A 20,308-nucleotide genomic window follows, 5' to 3' on the forward strand; every position below is an offset into this window, starting at 1 on the left:
AAAATGGAAAAAAAATCCAAAGACAGAACACAATTCTAAAAAACAGAACACAATTCCAAAAAAAAGGAAAAATATTAAAAAAAAAATGAAATCTTTCTGAAAATAAGTCATTTCTCAAAGTCAAAATAAAACAAAATGTTTAAAAAACAAACTGAAAACGGTATATGAGACGTTACCAATTGGCAGATGATGTTTGTTCACCTTTTCAACAGGACGTTATTTGTCTTGGCGATGTTACTTTCTGGCCACGCCCACTTCAACAGTTTGGTGATTGACCAATCAACTCTTTACAACAGTTCAGGCGAAACCTTCTTCTGCTTTCCCCTTTTTTCACAACTCGCTTGTCATCATCAAATCAATGACATCCTGAAGTGCTAACCTGTTACGGTTTCTTATTTTGTTTCATTTTTACTTTTGTTTTCCGAAATGCTTTTTTTATGTTTTGGTTTCCGGAATTTGTTGTAATTTTTAAAATGTAAGTTTGGTTTGTATTAGTTTTGCTTTTATTAATTTATGAATTGTTGGATCCACAGCTCCTCCGTAAAACCACAGACCACCATTTCCCACAATCCTTTCATCCGTAGCCGCTCCCACGTAGCTCGCCGCTCCACAAATGAGGCGCCAACGTCTCCTTTGATAGACGATGAGCGATGTTGCCGTGACAGAAACTTGAACGTATCTGCTGTAAATCAAAGTATTGCTCATATCACATTCGTATAATTATGATTTAATCAACAGTGTAATTGGGAAATTGTTTTTTAATAACATTTTTAGAAATTCAATAAAGTTTTGTGCTTATGTGTAATGAAAACGCAGCTACTGTGGTCTTTAATACGTTTTAGAGTTGAGTGATTTGTTCATGTGATTTACACTTCAGGGCCGCCACATGTTGTTGTAGGAAATGTCTTCAGTAAAAAAAGATAAACTGATGAACTGAGACGTTTCCAGTTCGTAGTGTTCCACTGTATCTTTCATTCTAATCCCAGACGACTCAGTCCTGCTTAAAAGACGTCCTGGAGCAGCTCCTTGATGCTGTTGTGTCTTATACCGAGCCAACCGGACGCCTGGTCAGCGAGCTGTTCCAGAAGCTCCCCTCCAAAATGGTACGCGCGACTTAATTTAACCATACAAATCTGTACATTTACTCTGATTATAAATCTCTCTTTTATTCAGCAATATCCGGATTATTACGCCGTCATTAAGGAACCGATAGATCTGAAAACCATCGCTCAGAAGATCCAGGTACCGGTTCCTCCTCAGGTGTCTGGGTGTAAAGGTGATTTTGTTGCTTTAACGCACATCGAGTGTGTTTCGTTCTAGCTGGGTCACTACAGGAGCTGTGCCGCCATGGCCAAAGACATCGATCTGTTAGTGAAGAACGCCAAGACTTACAACGAGCCGGGCTCACAGGTTTTTAAGGTACGTCTCTGAGAATCGGCTTCCTGTCTCTGTACCCTGGGCACAGGCCACCTATCTGCTGGAGGGGGTGCAAAACTGCAATGATTTCTCTATTCCAGTTTAACACACCACTCATTTTGTGTAAAATGCTAAAAGGGTAATGATTAAAACCATGAATAAAATAACTCAAAATTTTTACATAATCAGTATTTTAGCTTGGGGGGGGGGTTATTTGATAGTTCTTTCAAACTTTAAGGAGGAAAAAGCAGCAGAGGAAGTATGGGGTCAATTCAGGATCAACTTAAAGTGGACAAAAAACTCATTGAAAACTTGAAAAATAGACATTGTAACGGAAAAAAAATAAAAATTTGAAAAAAAAGAAAATTATTTTTTTTAAATGTGAAAAAGCATGAAAACTTGAAATAAATATTAAAAATTTGAAAAATATGGAAAAAATGAATAAAAAACGATAAATTGTACAAATTACCAATTGAAAAATAACTTATCCATTAGTAAAAGCTGCCGTTTTGAATTTTCAACTTTTTTTTCTACCTTTTTTTAAATATAAAATTAGGATCAGCTCAGCAGCAAAACACTCAACAATCTGAATTGAAACTGTAAACTGACGACTGAAAGAGAAGATTCAGAAAAGCATAAAAAAGTTGAAAATTCAAAACAGTAACTGTTACTAATGAATAAATCATTTTTCAATTGGTAATTTTTACATTATATATATATATATATATATATATATTTTTTTTTTTCTTCAAGTTTTCTTTTTTTCAAAATTTCAAGTTGTTTCAAGTTTTCATTTTTTTTTAAATTTTCAAAAACATTTTTTTTTTCAAATTTTCAAGAGTCATTTCAAGTTTTCAGTTATTTTTTTCAAATTAAAAAAAAATTCCAATTTTTTTTCAGTTACAATGTCTATTTTTCAAGTTTTCACTCTGTTCACTTTAAGCCGATCCTAATTTGACCCCATAAACATCCCTCAGGAACACCATTAAGGTAAAAAAAGAATGGAAGAAGAGGAAAAAACGGATTCAAAGCAGATTTATTTACATTAAATTACTTGGAAATTTAAACCCCCGCCTTTTCGGTTGAAAAAAATTTTTGGTCGGAAAAGAAGAATTTAACTTGCGATCTAGTTTTTTTTTATTTTTCTCTTTTCCTCATTTAAACCCTTAACAATGGAAACCTTTAAACCTTAAACACTTGAGACGCCTGTTATAAGATGCTGGGAGAGATATACCAAACACTAGTCCGGGGTTAGCCTGCTAGTGAAAAGGTCGCGGTTCATGTTCCGACTAGTGAGTTTTTTATGCTAAACATTTTTTAAGGTAATATTATTTAATTCTTGAGAATTAAAAGGAAATTAATACTTATTTTAAAATATTCCAGTGTTTCTTCTTTGCGTGGAGTAATATTCCTCTGTGACAGAATCATGTTTGGTTAAGGGCGCCATGCAGCCCTGCTCTGACCTTCCTCACGTTTGCTGTTGTTTTTGTTTACCAGGACGCTAACACGATTAAAAAGATCTTCGCACAGAAGAAGTCTGAGCTGGAGCCGGTCAAATCCAGCATCCGCATCAGGTTCTGACCACAACCGTCTCTTCAAACAGTGCTGTAGGGAACTCTATTCATCTGGGATTGACTTTTCCTAACCCGTTCTCTGTAAGGAATAGAAAGTCAACTCAAGGGGATCGGCTCTCCGCTATCACCATGGCTCTGCAGTACGAGAGTGACGAGGAGGGAATACTGTCGGGTACTTGTTCCCCTCCTCCCTCAGTACACTCTTAAGACATTGATGGTGCTGAATTTTGGTGAAAACATGTTTTTGTGTTTGTCAGGCTCTGTCCACTATGACGAAGGGGAATCTGAAGCAGAGAGCATGACGTCAAACATGGACATGAGCAACCCCATCTTCCAGCTCTATGAAGCCGTGCGAGGAGCCAGGAACAGCCAGGGCCAGCTGATCTCAGAGCCTTTCCTGCAGCTGCCCTCCAGGAAAGACTACCCGGACTACTACCAGCAGATCAGTCAGCCCATCTGCCTGCAACACATCAAGTATGGCAGAAAGATGAAGAAGAACATTGTAACAAGGAACAAATTCAGATAGTGCTGCTACAAACCATTATTTTGAGAGTTGACTAATCACAGATTATTTTTTCAGATTAGTCGACTTATCGGGTCATGCACGAAGTGGATGTAAAACACACATTTTAACCATCATTAGCTTTAAACTAACTAAAGCCAAATTAGCTTAAAAAATAAAAAAAGCCTAAGGTTGTGTCCGAATTCCCCCCTAATCACTATATAGTACGTTCGCCATTTCCCCAGTGCTGTCCGAATCTACTAATTCCAAATCGAGTACACTTGAAATTTCCCTGAAGTCTTTGCTAAAAACTAGCATACATTGATGGTCACTAGATTAGCGGATATAGACCACAATGCATTGCAGTCGAACAATTTCGAACAAAAAACGTGTAATATTTACCATCCACATTTTTACCATCAGAACACAGTGGAGTCATAAATAAACGTTGTGAAATATTCATTTTTATTCAATTTTTACTTTGTGAAATTGATGATGTCATATCCAGTTTTTAGAAAAAAGAAAGAAAAGTAGTGAGCATCGTGTCCGAATTACCTTTAAAATCCAGGGCACTATAAAGTCCCGCACTATATAGTTTTTCAGTTGTTGGGGACTGGGGGGGATTCCAACACAACCTATGTTAGCTAAAACAGCTAGCATGTATCTGAAATATTAGCTAAATTGAAAAAATAGACTAAAACAAAAGGCCTAAGTTAGCCAAAATAGCTAGCATGTAGCTAAAATATTAGTAAAACACAAAATAGCCTAAAAAAAATAAAAAAAGTCTGAATTAGCCAAAACGGCTAACATGTGGCTGAAATATTAGCTAAACTCCAAAATAGATTAAAAAACAAAAAAGGCTTAAGTTAGCCAAAACAGCTAGCATGTAGCTAAAATATTAGCTAAACTCCAAAACAGCCTAAAAAAACGAAACAAAAAAGCCTAATAAACTCCACTATAGCCTAAAAAACCTTAATAAATGCCAAAATAGTCATAAAAAGCTATCAGAATGCCATTATAACGTTCAACTTTACTACACTCTTTTCTCCATATAATATAAAGAAACGACTAACCGACTATTAAATTAGTCGTCGATTATTTTAATAGTCGATTAGTTGACTAATCGTGGCTGCGCTAGTGTCAGATAAAAGTAAAATGATGTTTACATTCCCTAGGAAGTCTGTTTCTCATGTTTTGTTTTTTTTCCTGCATTTCTGCCCGTGAGAAATATACCCCACACATACTCACCCACTGTAAAGTCCAGTATTTCTGTGCCCTCCCCCCCTTCCCAAATGTGAGAGCCCTTAATTCCCCACAGGACCAAGATGAAGAACAACGAGTACGAGAGCGTGGAGCACGTCGACTCGGATCTGACGCTGATGTTTGAGAACGCCAAGCGCTATAACGTCCCTCACTCCTCCATCTACAAACGCGTGCTCAAACTCCAGCACATTCAGCAGGTCAGTCCTTACTGAGGTTGGTTTATTTATGCTTTTGAAGACCCACTCCAACTCTTTTAATTATGGTTGTGCTGTTTTTAGCCAGAATCCTGTGTCTTTTTCTATGGAGCAGTTTTGTGCTGCCATATTGCGAACGAAAGTCACAGTTTTGAAATAAAAATTACCTAAATTTCAAACAAAATGTTATAAAGGGGCCATACCAGGATTTCCTGAAGTCTTTCAGAGTAAACTATACCCATATTTATGATCATATATTACCTTTGGAACACTAAAAAAAGAATTATATATGAAATATTAGTCGTTTTGGAAGCAAAACGACTCGATCTCAGAAGCTCCGCCTTTGCTCCTCGAGGGTGCCGCCCATTTCATGACATCATCGCAGAGCCAGCCTCGCCAGCATGTCATCCAAAAAAAAAAAAAAAGTAAAAAAACTAAATTTAGTAAAAATATAAATGTACATATTTAGCAGCCTGGACGTTTATCCCCAAATTTTGGCACAGACAGAATTTTGATGGCTAATGGGTTCATTTTGCAGTTAAATTCGGTCAAAAAATGCAGACAACACCAGATGATCATTTCAGGATTTATTCAAATAATGGGAACATTATTCTGATTAGCACTGGGTGTGGAGATTTCTTTTCTGTTTGAAGCATTATTAATCTCTGTATCAAAAATCCTTTTGCTCTAATGTGGATCACTTTCCCAGGGACACGCGCACGTTTCCGGCTTTCCTCAATAATCTATGTTCAAACAAGTTCTTCTAATTAGTTGCTCTCTAATTCCACCAGGAAATAGTCGGCTGCCTTTCTCCAGCTTCCACAAGGAAATAGCCAGCTCTTCTTCTCCACCAGAAAATAGTCTTCTCCCTTCCTCTACCAGGAAATAGTCTTATCCCTTTCTCCACAAGAAAATAGTCTTCTCCCTTTTGTCCACCAGGAAATAGTCTTCTCCCTTTGTCCACCAGGAAATAGTCTTCTCCCTTTCTCCACCAGAGAATAGTCTAATCCCTTTCTCCACCAGGAAATAGTCTTCTCCCTTTGTCCACCAGGAAATAGTCTAATCCCTTTGTCCACCAGGGAATAGTCTAATCCCTTTCTCCACCAGGAAATAGTCTTCTCCCTTTGTCCACCAGGAAATAGTCTAATCCTCTTGTCCACCAGGAAATAGTCTTCTCCCTTTGTCCACCAGGAAATAGTCTAATCCTCTTGTCCACCAGGAAATAGTCTAATCCCCTTGTCCACCAGGGAATAGTCTAATCCCTTTCTCCACCAGGAAATAGTCTTCTCCCTTTGTCCACCAGGAAATGGTCTTCCCCCTTTCTCCACCAGGAAATAGTCTAATCCCTTTTTTCTGTTTGTTTTGTGTGACATTTGTTTTGTAAACGCAAAAACATTTTTTGAAAAACAAAATTGAAAGCAAAATGTTCAATATTTTCCTTTGCGAATTGCAAAACTTTATTCTTAAAACTTTACATTTTGTTTGCAATTTATGAAATTTTGATCTGAAAACTGTGACTTTAGTTCGCAATACGGAGGCACAAAAATCCCCTCAGTTTTCTAAGTCATAATTTCTGCAGAGCGGCAGGAGTTAATTAGGAATTCACCTCTTGAGTTGTGAGCTTGACCGATGAGCAACCTCCCTGTTGCTGAGAGCTCTCTGTTTACATGCTGTCCCACTAGCTTACACCTCCTCACCCCCAATCTAACACTATCAGAAAAAGGCCTCAAGAACATGTTAAAAACACAATTTTCATCGGAGTGGGTCTATGAGAAGAATCTTTCACTTCTGTTGGTTCCATTATGTTTGATGAAGTCTAACATCTGAATTCTGTGTGTGTAGCTGAAGAGGAAAGACCTTTTACAGAGGGAGGATGATGATGGTGACAGCATGCTCTCCTCAGCCACGTCAGACACCAGCACTACCAAACGAAAAAGGTCTACTGCAGCCGTTTCCTTCTCTGAAAGGTTCTTGTGGAGTTTTGTCCCAACTCTCTTGTGTGTTCCAGTCATAAGAAGAACACAAAGAAAAACCGCATGAAGGCTCTCATCGCCGCGGTTACCGAGGCGCGAGAAGCCGGCGTTGGCCGTCGACTGTGTGAACTCTTCATGGTGAAGCCCTCAAAGAAGGACTACCCCGATTACTATAAGATCATCCTGGAACCCATGGACCTGAGGACCATTGAGCACAACATCCGCTCGGACAAGTATCTGACCGAGGACTCCATGGTGGAGGACATGAAGCTGATGTTCCGCAACGCACGCCACTACAACGAGGAAGGTTCACAGGTGAGAATACAGTCTGTCTTCTCAAGAGTATCAAACAACAAGGATGACCTTCTCATTAACATATACCACCAAGTATCAAAGATGTTCAGAAAATATGATTACCGGTACATTAATCCAGAATTCACTTTTTTTGTCCTAATCAAGTCTCAGATATGGATACGATGTTAAGTAAATGCTCTAAATTCAAGTGCAAATTAGAATTTTCTGGTTAACTACTTGTTACAACTGGGACTGTAACGCGACGTCCAAGATCGCTGACTTTAGAAATATAGTAGAGTATAGTAAAATATTGTCTTGGGACGATGTATTTTTGCTCTGAAATGCAGAATAATGTTGGATTTTAAGTTTATGAACTAAAACAAAACCGTCGACAGAAGTAAACAAATCTTCATGTCAGTGAAGCTTCTGGTTTTCAAGTAAAACTAGCGAGAGTTTTTTTCCATTCAAAAGCTGAGACTGAAGTTCCACTCACTGACATAAGATCTGACAAAAAGTGAATCAGTTTTAACACATGAGTTTTAGCTCCAGTCTTCACATGCTTTTAGTTATGGTAACTCTTTAACTGTTGACGCATAGCAATGAAGTGCGGATGTAATATACGTGACTCGTTCTGCCACAGGAAAAAAAACAACTTTTTTCATAGAAACTCTGCACCAATATGTAATGCTTAGAGCGTAAAATACTGAAGAACTTTAAGGACAGAAACACTGTGGAGAACATTTACAGGATTTGTAGATAAATAATCAAAAACATCAATCATTTCTTTGTGCTTTTGTGTTTATATTACTGCTGAACTGAACCAGAAGGATGACAAAAAATAAAATAAAACTTGTTTCAACTAACAAACGCCATTTCTTTCTATTTAAATCTTTGTGTTTTTATCAGTTTTGTTGATTCTGATCTAAATAAACGTATAAATGGTGGTGATTTGATACAAAAAATGTAGATTTTTATCTATCCAGTAAAAAGACATAAACATGACATCAGTCCACCTTTTGATGGTAAAATTACCAAAGCCACTGAAGCAAACAAGGATTGTGAAATGTGGCATCACCTCCAACGACCCTCGACTCTACTAAACTAGAGTAGAACAATATTTTTGATTAGTACTCTGCTGCTTTTGTAGGTCTACAATGATGCAGACATCCTGGAGAAGATCATGGAGGACAGGCGCAGAGATCTAGGACCAGCAACCGACGAAGATGACGTGATGTCTCCCAAGTTAAAAATCAGTGAGTTTTACAGCCATTGGTCTAAAAGAGCTCGCCGACCTGTTACCCAGAATCCTTTGTGATTTGTTCTGTTTCAGGAAAGAACAGCATCAATCTGAAGAAATCAAAGTACTTGACTCCCTTACAGCAGAAACTCAACGAGCTTTACGAAGCTGTCAAGAACTTCACGGACAAACGGGGACGCCGACTCAGCACCATCTTCCTGAGACTTCCCTCTCGCGCCGAGCTCCCCGATTACTATCTCGCCATTAAGAAACCGGTGGACATGGAGAAGATCAAGAGCCACATGCTGGCCAACAAGTACCAGGATGTGGACGCTCTGGTTGAGGACTTTGTGCTGATGTTCAACAACGCCTGCACCTACAACGAGCCCGAGTCTCTGATTTACCGCGACGCTCTGCTGCTGCACAGAGTGTTGCTGGAGACCCGGCGGGACCTGGAAGGAGGAGAGGACACCCACGTGCCCGACGTGCCCCGCCTCATCCAGGAACTGGTTCGCAGCCTCTTTGTTTCTGTTCTCGGTCACCAAGACGACGAGGGACGATGCTACAGCGATTCGCTGGCGGAGATTCCTGCTGCTGACCCGGCAAACTCTGACAAGCCTCTTCTCAACTTTGAGATCATCAGAAGAAACGTGGATCGGAGCCGCTACAAGAGGCTGGACGTTTTTCAGGACCACATGTTTGAAGTTCTGGAAAAAGCCAGACGGCTAAGCAGGTCAAGTATTGGTTCGCAAACAAGACATAGTACTAGATGGTGTGAATGGTGTGAGCTGAATGTGGCTGCTGAAGATGTTGAAACTGATAACTAGCCAAAAATGTTGATAGCTGAAGATGCTGAAAATTGATAGCTAAAAATGGTGAAGCTGAAAGCTGAAAATGCATAAACTGATGCTAGCTAAAAAGCACAAACAGATAGCTGAAGATACTGAAACTGAAATCTAGTTAAAAATACTGAAGCTGATAGCTAAAAATGCTCAAACAGATAGCTGAAGATACTGAAACTTATAGTTGGTTAAATATGCTGAAGCTGAAATGCATAAACTGATGCTAGCTAAAAATGCTGAAGCTGATAGCTGAAGATACTGAAACTGATAGCTAGTTAAACATGCTGAAGCTGGTAGCTGAAAATGCATAAACTGATACTAGCTAAAAAGGCTGAAGCAGATAGCTGAAGATACTGAAACTGGTAGCTAGCTGAAAATGCTAAAGCTGATAGCTGAAGATGCCGAAACGGATAGCTAGCTCAAAATGCTGAAGCTGATAGCTGAAAATGCATAAACTGGTTAAAGCTACAAAGGCTGAAGCTGATAGCTGAAGCTACTGAAACTGATAGCTAGTTAAAAATGCTATCGCTGATAGCTGAAGATGCTGAAACGATAGCTTGCTAAAAATGTAGAAGTTGAAAGCAAAAAATGCTGAAGTCTGTTTAGTTTTTTGCAATTGTTCATATTTTATGACTAATTTTCTGCATCTTTAAAATTACCTGCATGAAGCCCAATGAAGCAAATTTCCTTTGTGATTTTGGGCTATATAAATAAAATTGAATTGAAGCTGAAAGCCTACTTAATTGAACTGAAAACTGTTTAATGTTGCTAAAACAGCTAGCATAATGCTAAACATTAGCTAAACTCCAAATTATCCTAAAAAAACTGGAAATAAAATTCAAATTTTGTAAAATATTAGTTAAAATGGGAATTTTCCTAAAAATACTGGAAAAAATAAATTGGCCAAAAACAGCTAGCATAATGCTAAAATATCAGCAAAATTCCAAATTACCCTTAACAAAACCCGTAGTTGCTGAACATTTTAAAGTTAAAAGCTAAATCTAAAAGTATACAGAAGTTCACAAGTTTTAAAGGTTACAAAGTTTTTTGAAGGATTTTAGCAATTTCTCTTAATTTTTCTATGGGGCATGTTTTGCTCAATATTTCAAAAACAATCAAGTTTATGAATATCAAAAATACAAGCACTAATGTTCTGAACGAGCTGAATGTTTTGATAACAAGTTTACTGAAATCATTGAAAGTGAGATTGAGTTTCTGCGTGTCAAAAAACGTACAGAAAGGAGCAGGAGAATCACTGTAGTGTGAATGCTGTAAAGCTTTCAAACAATTAGAGTACACACCAAAAATAATTTGGTTAAACTTTCATTACAGGACAGATTCTGAGATCTTTGAAGATGCAGTGGAGCTGCAGCAGTTCTTCATCAAGATCAGAGATGAACTGTGCAAGAATGGAGAGATCCTGATGTCCCCGGCCCTCAGCTATACCTGTAAACATTTGCACAGTGATGTAGAAAAGGAGAAGAAAGAAAAACTTCCTAAAGAGTACGAAGAAGACCGAATCAAGAGAGAAGAAGAGAAAAAAGGTAGAACTAAAAGTACTCAATGCGGTCGTGTATCTCCTCCTGCTGCTGCTGCTGCTTCACTTGAAACCTTTTACTCCTCAGAAGCAGAAAAGAGGGAGGAGCCAGTCGGAGCATCGTGGCACGCTCAGCGTACGTACCGCCAGGACTGCACCTTCAAGGATAGCCTGTACCATGTGGGGGACTGCGTATATGTGGAGCCGGCAGAGTCGAACCTACAACCTCACATAATATGTATTGAGCGTCTCTGGGAGGATGAGAACGGTCAGTGCATGTGTGGACAAATGCTACATATTAGCCCTTAGCATAATGATATGGGGATGGGACTACTGCTGTATGTCTATTAGGACGGCCATAGTCGACAACTAATTTAATAGTCGATTTAGTCATTACTTTATATTATATGGAGTCAGAGTGTAGTAAAGTTGAAAGTTATGATGGCATTATGCTAGCTTTTTAGACTGTTTTGGCATTATGAAAGTTTTTTAGGCTATTTTGGAGTTTAATTAATATTTCAGTTACATGCTAGCTGTTTTGGCTAACAGGGTTTTTTGTTTTTTTAGGCTATTTTGAGAGTTTGGCTAATATTTTAGCTGCATGCTATCAATTTTGGCTTCTTTTTTGTTCTTTTTTTAGCATTTTGGAGTATAGCTAATATCTCAGCTACATGCTAGCTGTTTTGGCTAACTTAGGTTTTTTCAATTTTTTAGGCTAATTTGACCTTTAACTAATATTTTAGCTAGCTATCGGCATCATCATTTTCAGCTATCAATTTTAGTATTGTCAACGGCCAAATTCAGCTTACAGCATTCACCCTAGCATCTAGTTTTTAGTTCGTTTAAAGCTAATGATGGCTAACGCGTGCTTTACATCCAGTTTGTGCATGACCTGATTAGTCGACTAATCACCACTTTTTTTTTCGATTAGTCGACTATTAAAATAATCATTTGTGGCATCACTAATGTCTATGTTTTTATATCTGTCCCTACTAAATAAATAAATTGATTTTCCTTCCTCTCATACAAACAGGGGAGAAGTGGTTGTATGGATGCTGGTTCTACCGACCAAATGAAACGTTTCATTTGGCCACAAGAAAGTTCTTGGAGAAGGAAGTTTTCAAGAGTGACTTCTACAACAAAGCTCCCGTCAGCAAGATTCTGGGAAAGTGTGTAGTTATGTTCGTGAAGGTACTTTGCTCCTGCTAATTTCTCTTTTTAGATTTTCTCCATGCATCAGTTTGTGGTAACCAAATACTTGTGGAACTCCAGGAGTACTTCAAGCTGTACCCAGAGGGTTTCCAGGAAGAGGACGTGTACGTCTGTGAATCCCGCTACTCTGCCAAGTCCAAGTCCTTCAAGAAGATCAAGATGTGGACCATGCCTCTCAGCTCGGTTCGGTTCACTCCTCGAGACGTGCCCCTCCCTGTGGTCCGAGTAGCTTCCATATTTGCCACAAAGCCGGATGAGAAGCCAGCGGAGACGGAAGATGAGAGCAAAGTGACAGACGGGGTCGTGGAGAAGGTAAAGAGACTTGTTTGTGTTTGAGTGAAACCTTAAAACATTAAAGCTCTGCGTGTCCACAGGAGAGGGAGGACGTTCCTTTGGATTTCACCAACGGGGAGCCGGGCTGTCAGTACTACGAGCAGCTCTGCTACAACAATCTGTGGCTGAAAGTGGGAGACTGTGTTTACATCGGCTCTCACGGGCTGGTGCGCCACCGCGTGGGCAGGTGAAGTAAATACTCTTTAATATTTGCTGCATAAAGTCTGATCATCTTTTGATCTTTTTTTAAATCATTCTCAAAATGAAATCATGACCTGTAATTAATTAATTGTTTTTAATTGCAATTTTTTACCAAATAATTGCAATTAAAAGCCTCATTCTGAGGTATTTTATTGAAGTTTGTGACATTGTGGAGCAGTAAGAGATCAAAATAAAACTAAAAAGGTGGTTTTATAAAGTTTTTTTTGTTAAAAAAGACTTTTAACCTTTACAATTAAAAAGAAAAAGAAACATCAGGTCTGGAGTATTCTAATTTACCACATCAAAAACCAGTAGGAAGTTTTCTGAACAAACCAAAAAAAAAAAAAGACCTCAAACTTCATATTAATACATAACTAAAAAGTTGATGCATTTTATCCACCAGTTTACCACAACAGTTAGACAGTACAAAAGACATGAGAGTCATTTTATACTGTAATTAGCCAATTTGGGTGAATTTTATCAGAGATAAAGCAGAAAAGAAAAAGAGAAGAGAATCTAAGGACGAAATGATGCACTGCGGAGGAATTTAATTGTCTAGATTTTGGATTTTGTTTTTGCTTTGAGTTTTATCATCTGGACAAAAATAAGCACTAAGAGGTGGACTTTACCTCTGAAACTGTAATTTTATATTTTTACTTTTTGAGAGACAGCAAACGCTGCAATCAGCTCCGCCCTCGGTTGGCCGTGACGGCCAGTGAGTGAGTCACCTGAAGCAGGGCGGAGCTTTTTGCAGCGTCCACGCCTGCTGCACCTTTTTTTTTTTTAAAGGAGCGAAAGCAGAGAGTGGTCGGTGCGTTGGTGCTGAAGCTGTTACCATGACAACGTGATGCACTACATGAAATGGCCCCCTTTTGTAAATATAAATAAAAATAATCCTAAAACTATAACAAGACTGAGGTTCTAATAATTTTTAAAATGTTTATATTTTTCTGAAATGACTATAGTTTGAGCAGGAATAATGCCTTCAGGTGCGCACTAACAGGAAGCAACCAATCGCCTCAAAAATGAAAAAAAATGATACCTTTAATTAATTAATTGCGATTATCACAATAAAGTGACAGCTCTACTTATTTTTGTCTGTGTTTAACAGAATTGAGAAGATGTGGATCCGAGATGGAGCAGGTTACTTCTTCGGTCCAATTTTTATCCATCCTGAAGAGACGGAGCACGAACCCACCAAGATGTTCTACAAGAAGGAAGTCTTCCTCAGCAACCTGGAGGAGACTTGTCCTATGACCTGCATTATAGGTAACCTCCTGCTGTCTAACGGAGCTTCAAGCATCTGCTCGAACTTGCTTTGTTGATTTGAATCGGACTGGGAATCACTGGGTACCTCATGATACGATACGCGATACATGGCTCACGATATCGATAATATCGTGATACTGCGATAATTGGTAAAAAATCATCTCTAATAACTAACATTATATAGAAGCACACTTATTTTTGTGGAAAATATATCCCCATTTATCTTTTTTAGCTTAAACACAATCATAATAAACAACTTTTCTGATTTTGTGCAACAAATTATAGACACTTTTGTGCAACATTGCTGAAATCTGTAATACTACGTCTGACGAGCATTGACACCAATTGATTTGGAATTATCTGTCAAATTCTATGTTAACTATAGTAAACATGATCAGCAGTGACACTACTTAGTGCAGAATTGTTGTAAACAACAGAACAAAAATGAAATAATTCAAGTATATCTACCTCCAAAAGAACGTCACACCAAAGGATGAAGAATATAATGTTTTACAGTCTTTGTCAAGTGTTTCCTATTTTTTTCCCACATTTGAAAAGGGCTGAACATCCAAAAATGATTTACTCAGACTGTCACTTGAGATTATTTTTCCAATCTTTATAATTTTTCCATTTAATCAGTCAGCAGGTAACAACCTTAAAACACACATAATAATAGCAATAAATATTTACAAATACAAATTCTATTACAGAATAGCAATAAACAGCTTTACAATAATTTACATAATTTTAAGTGCTTCAAATAACTGGCAACCTTCCTAATTTTACAGTGAATTCATGTATTTTGTTTTAATTACATTTTTAAGTTCACACATCAAATCTTACATTTTTATTCAAGAATGACTTTAAAATAAAATTAATTGCATTAATTTGAAAACTTCACACCATAAATTTACCAAAGTTACACCGTACACCAGCTGGTTTAACATTGAAGTGCACAAAACCAAAAATTCCGACCGGTACCTGAAGTACACACAAACAACTGCTAAGACTGACTCAGACGCTCGGCGCAACAGCCTCTTCAAATGAAAATATAATATCGATACTTGATGAGAACCCATCGAGAATCAATCGCACGACTAAATATCGCGATATATCGCAATATCGATTTTTTGGCGTCCCCCTAGTTTTGAAGGTACATCAGACGTTCTTCTTCCTCTTTTGCAGGGAAATGTGTCGTTTCCTCCTTCAAAGAGTTCTTGTCGTGTCGGCCCACCGAAGTGCCTGAAGAGAATGTTCTTCTTTGTGAGAGTCGCTACATTGAGAGTGAGAAGCAGATGAAGAAGTTCAAGGGTCTGAAGCGCTTCTCGCTCTCTGGGAAGGTGGTGGAGGACGAAATCTATTATTTTAGGTAAACTTTTTATTTGATTTTTAAATTAAAAACAAAGAAAGTAAACATCATGAACAGAAATATAATGAAAACACGACTATAAGTAAGAGTCCTAGACCCTTTTTTCCAGTTCAGTCTAAACTTATTTTTTAAATAGTGACAGAATTTGTAAAGAATGACAAGAAAAAGTTGAAGATTTTAAAGTCCCACTCCAACTATATTTTCATTATAAAACCATTCCCAGCGATCTTTTAATTAGAATTATGACGTTTTTAGCAAAACATACTTTTAAAGTCCCCCTAAAACAATTTGTTTTATTTAAAAAAAACGTTCCAAGTAGTGTTTTAATCATGATTATGAAGTTTTTAACCAAAATTCCACAACCTAAATGCAGTGGCGGGCCGTGCATTTCACACCTAGGCCTTCAGTAGTGCTCCATCTGAATCAATCCAACCCTCATTAACTATTTTATGGCAATAAAACTTCTAGTGCAGGTACAGCTGCCACACACACACCAAAAGCATAAAAAATAACCTGATAAAATTTCAATATTATGTAGGGAGATAGCAAAATTTTACTCACCAAAAATCCAGATTATTTAAACACAAAATCCATCCTTTCTATCCTCAAGAAGATTTCAATCACTCTGTCGTGCAGAATCCATGCGTTTCACAGATGGAAAGTGTTCCGTGGCTGTGATAAGCTGGAAAATGTTCTGGTATTCCTGAAGCCTCTTGTGGTCCAGGAGAGAGACAAACATCAGTTTTGTGATCTTGAAATCTGGTCTGTGTCTGGAAAATAATATTGTCGGTAGTGCGCGCGAGGATTTTGCGCTGCACCTCTTCGTGAGCTCGGAGCGCCCGCGGTGCGTTCAGGGGCCTCGTAGATTTCCTCGTATCAGCTTCTCTCCGGCTCAACGGAGTCACGGAACTCCTTTACCCGTGCCAGACAAAACTGCCACAACTTTACCCAGACATTCATTTTCCACCAAAAATCAGACGATGAGACGCTTTCCACTGGTAACATCTTCAAACCTGACACGCCGCTCCTCGGCACCTGTGTCCGTCACATAACGCAGAACCAGAGCGAGCTGCGAGCTATCCAATCAAGGCTCGTGAAAATGATAACGTTTCCGTAGGCCAGCTAGCTGGCCTATCACGTGGTCTCCTCCAGATCTGATTGGTTGAAGCAACAGTTTGGTCGACAATTATTGTATGCTACAGGGCCCGCAGAACTGATTGTGAAGGCCTCCGGGCAGATTTCTTTGACCCTAGCAACAAATGGTGCTGCAATGTGATTGGTTAATGCTTAAATAGGAAAATACACGTCTGGAAGCAGCACAACCAGGGAGACAGCAATGAAAGGACGAAGACAGAGCATTTGGAATTATAGAATACGTATTCACGGAAATAAATAATAATTAATATCAGTCTGTGATTCAGATATTTTTAGGCCAGCAGAGAAGGCCTTGCAGGCCCTGACGGCCCACCACTGCCTAAATGTCTTAAAAAGCCATTTTTCATGTTGATCTGAAGCCCATGTTTCCAAAATCTCCTCCTCTGACAGTGATTTTAAAAAGGAGAGACACTCGGAAATGCAAAAACGAAATGATTTCTTATTACATTTGTTCTGTTTCATAAGAAAAATGCCACACAGACATGTTCAAAACTCAAAAACAGGATATCCTCAGGTGGGGACTTGAAGACATATTTTCTGTAGAGCTCATTAGAAAGACACTTTTGGGTTGTGGGCGGGACTGTTGGCCCAGAAGTTAGCCTCAGCCAGTTTCCCAGCATTCAGCTGAAATATTAGCTAAACTGAAAAAAATCCTAATTTTACCAAAATAGCTAATATTTTAGCTACATGCTAGCTATTGTGGCTAATTTAGGATTTTTTTTCAGTTTTTTCAGGTTAATTTGGATTTTAGCTAATATTTCAGCTACATGCTAACTAAACTCCAGATTAGCCTAAACAACTGAAAAAGCCTGTTAGCCAAAACATCTAGCATGTAACACTGAAATTTCCCCACCGTGGGACGAATAAAGGACTATCTTATCTTATCTTAATTAGCGTAAAAGCTTTTTTTTTTTTCAAAAAAGCCCAAATTAGCCATAGTAAAATGGAAAATGCAGACGAACATGGATCTATTCATCTGTAAGTGGAGGATTTGGAATTGAAACGGAGAAAAAAGAATTTAGCCCACCTATGACAGTGACTTTGTCATGAATCTGAGCTTTTTCAAACATCCAGTTTTCATCTGCTCCTGATCCAACAGGATTAGAATAAAGAAATTTTCATAAATGCTGTTTAATTTTAAACTATTTTCTTTATGTCCTCCGTCATGAGAAAATGCTACAAGAACATGCTAAACACATTGGACTAAAACATTTTTATCTAACTAGTTTCAGTGCTCTAAGTTTGGTTTGAGTTTTGTCCTCAGTTTAATCGAGAGGGAATTCTGGGTTTGCACAGGAAGCTCATCGTTCCTCAGAAGGAACCATCACCGCTGCTCAACAGGAAGATTGAGGAGCTGGAGGCCAAATTCGCTGACATGACCGATGAAGAACTTGAAGAACTCGGGGATGATGACGGCGATCTGGGCGACCACGCTCACATGCCGTCCTCACTGTCTGGTGACATGGAGCTGCTGTCCTACACTCCTCCACAGGTCCGAGTGAAGCAGTGGACGGATGAATCGTCTGTTGTGTTTTAGCGCTGTATCATTTTTATGTGGCGTTCGGTTACAGTCCAGCCCTAAATCCATAAAGGGGCTGTCAAAAAAGGAGGGATCGAAGAGGAAGATCAACATGAGCGGATACATCCTGTTCAGCAGCGAGATGCGGGCGGTCATCAAAGCTCAGCACCCAGACTTCTCCTTCGGGGAGTTGAGCCGGCTGGTTGGGACAGAGTGGAGGAACCTGGAGAGCTCCAGGAAAGCAGAATATGAGGGTAAGAGGTTTTATTTGATTTTAAAATAATTCAAACTTCTCAAAGTATTAGCAAATCCTCTGTGCTTTTAAAACTAACTCACTCAGGATGTAGCGATTCTTCTTGAATCAGTAAAACTTGATTCAAACTCATCAACATCGTTGCAGAAAATAAAAAAATCAGTTTGTTACGGCCTGTTCCTAAATTTAGAAGAACTGATGTCATTTCTCCATGCAGGCTCACTGTGTGTGTGCCTGTGATTGTGTGCACGCACCTGTGAGTGTTTGCGTCTTTGACTACGTGCTTATGACTTTGCGGGCGCACCTGTGAATGTGTGTACCTGTGAGTGTGCGGGTGCACCTGTAAATGTGTAGGCCTGTGAAGTGCGCTCCTGTGCGATCGCCCCTGTGAGTGGTGCGCCTGTGACTGTGTGTGCGCCTGTGACTGTGGGGGTGCGCCTGTGACTGTGTGTGCGCACCTGTGACTGTGCAGGTGCGCCTGTGAATGTGTGTGTGCACCTGTGACTGTCCGGGCGCACTTGTGACTGTGTGTGTGCACCTGTGACTGTGCGGGTGCGCCTGTGAATGTGTGTGTGCACCTGTGCCTGTGCGGGCACACCTGTGACTGTGCGGGCGCACCTGTGACTGTGCGGGCGCACCTGTGACTGTGCGGGCGCGCCTTTGACTGTGCGGGTGTGCCTGTGAGTGCTTAGCAGTCAATCATATGGACCACAATATGAACCAAGGATAAAAGGATTTGTGATCATTTCAGTATTATGTATAAATATTTATTTGTATTGAATATTTTCTGTTTGTAGGAAAACAAACAGTTTGATGTAAGGGGAAAAAAGAAAACAACGTTGGCCTTAAAATACCTTTAATTCTTTGTGTTTATAAAAAAAATCTGAAATAATAGAAATCATTACTTTAAAACTGTGAGTCGAATCAAATCTATACTGAATCGATCCATCCCTACAACTCACTGATTTTTTTTTTTTTTTTCATTGCAGAACGTGCAGCTAAAGTAGCAGAGCAGCAGGAGCGTGACAGGACCCACCATCAGACGTTCCTTAAATCAGGTACCCCAGTAGGGGCGCTGATGGGGGTGGTGCCTCCCCCAACCCAAATGGGATTGCTTAATCCTGGCATGGCTCCGGTGTCAGGTAACCCCTCATAAATGCAGCTGAGTCAGCAGTTTACATTTGAAAGCTGCAATGCGAAGCTAAACTGCCAGAATCATAACTCTTATTTTAATGTTGCATCATCATCACCTTTGCTTCACCTCTAACATCTAATCCCACCAATAGTCCTAAATGATGAATGGTGTTCTGCATCTTCTGTGCTGCAATCTCATTGAATGATGACAGGAATGTTAACAGTAGTGCTGCCACAAACGACTATTTTAATAGCCGATTAATTAACAATTATTTTTTTTCTGATTAGTCGATTAATCGGGTCATTCGCAAACTGGATGTAAAGCACACATCTTAACCATCATTAGTTTTAAACTAACTAAAAACTAGATATATATAATTACCTGTGATAATACGAATGTGTTAAGATGAATTTGGCCGCTGAAGATAATAGTACTGATAGCTGAAGATGCTGAAACTGATGGCTAAAAACACTGAAACTAATAGCTGAAAACACTGAAGCTGATAGCCAGTTAAAATACTAATTAAATGCCAAATTAGCCTAAACAACTGAAAAGAAACCAAAATTACCCAAAACAGCTAGCATGGAGCTGAAATAATAATTAAATGCCAATTTAGCCTAAAAACAAAAAAGCCTGAATTAGCCAAAGTAGCTACCACTATATATTAGCTAAACTCCAAATGTGCCTAAAAAACTGAAAAAATCCAAATTTTGACAAAATAGCTAATATTTCAGCTACATGCTTGCTATTGTAATTAATTTAGAATTTTTTCAGTTTTCTTTTGGTTAATTTGGAGTTTAGCTAATATTTCAGCTACATGCTAGCTAAACTCCAGATTAGCCTAAACAACTGAAAAAGCCTGTTAGTCAAAACATCTAGCATGAACCTGAAATATTAGCTAAGCTCCAAAATACCCTAAAAGACAAAAAAAGCCTAAATTAGCCAAAATAGCTAGCATGCAGCTGAAATATTAGCTAAACTCCAAATTAGCCTCAAAACCTTTAAAAAAGCCTAAATTAGCCAAAATAAC

The 20,308-nt window shown here is 38.8% G+C and overlaps 1 protein-coding gene across 2 annotated transcripts in view; it reads left to right on the top strand.

The window, feature by feature from the left end:
* LOC112144825 (protein polybromo-1) overlaps positions 1 to 20,308 on the top strand; it is a 28,131-nt gene that overhangs the window by 4,275 nt on the left and 3,548 nt on the right. Inside the window, exons 6-26 of one of the 2 annotated variants that reach the window (XM_024269638.2) lie at positions 987 to 1,103; positions 1,174 to 1,242; positions 1,321 to 1,419; positions 2,914 to 2,990; positions 3,077 to 3,162; positions 3,248 to 3,464; positions 4,811 to 4,952; positions 6,792 to 6,886; positions 6,958 to 7,237; positions 8,364 to 8,469; positions 8,547 to 9,186; positions 10,628 to 10,839; positions 10,921 to 11,100; positions 11,866 to 12,023; positions 12,105 to 12,356; positions 12,419 to 12,564; positions 13,690 to 13,847; positions 15,033 to 15,216; positions 17,668 to 17,863; positions 17,943 to 18,144; positions 19,133 to 19,285. In XM_024269638.2, coding sequence (XP_024125406.1) covers positions 987 to 1,103; positions 1,174 to 1,242; positions 1,321 to 1,419; positions 2,914 to 2,990; positions 3,077 to 3,162; positions 3,248 to 3,464; positions 4,811 to 4,952; positions 6,792 to 6,886; positions 6,958 to 7,237; positions 8,364 to 8,469; positions 8,547 to 9,186; positions 10,628 to 10,839; positions 10,921 to 11,100; positions 11,866 to 12,023; positions 12,105 to 12,356; positions 12,419 to 12,564; positions 13,690 to 13,847; positions 15,033 to 15,216; positions 17,668 to 17,863; positions 17,943 to 18,144; positions 19,133 to 19,285 — 3,769 coding nt within the window. The remainder of the gene's footprint in view (positions 1 to 986; positions 1,104 to 1,173; positions 1,243 to 1,320; positions 1,420 to 2,913; positions 2,991 to 3,076; positions 3,163 to 3,247; positions 3,465 to 4,810; positions 4,953 to 6,791; positions 6,887 to 6,957; positions 7,238 to 8,363; positions 8,470 to 8,546; positions 9,187 to 10,627; positions 10,840 to 10,920; positions 11,101 to 11,865; positions 12,024 to 12,104; positions 12,357 to 12,418; positions 12,565 to 13,689; positions 13,848 to 15,032; positions 15,217 to 17,667; positions 17,864 to 17,942; positions 18,145 to 19,132; positions 19,286 to 20,308) is intronic. The other variant, XM_024269640.2, reaches the window with a different exon arrangement.

This window comes from Oryzias melastigma, linkage group LG5, assembly GCF_002922805.2.
Source record: "Oryzias melastigma strain HK-1 linkage group LG5, ASM292280v2, whole genome shotgun sequence".
NCBI classification, from domain to species: Eukaryota; Metazoa; Chordata; class Actinopteri; order Beloniformes; family Adrianichthyidae; genus Oryzias; species Oryzias melastigma.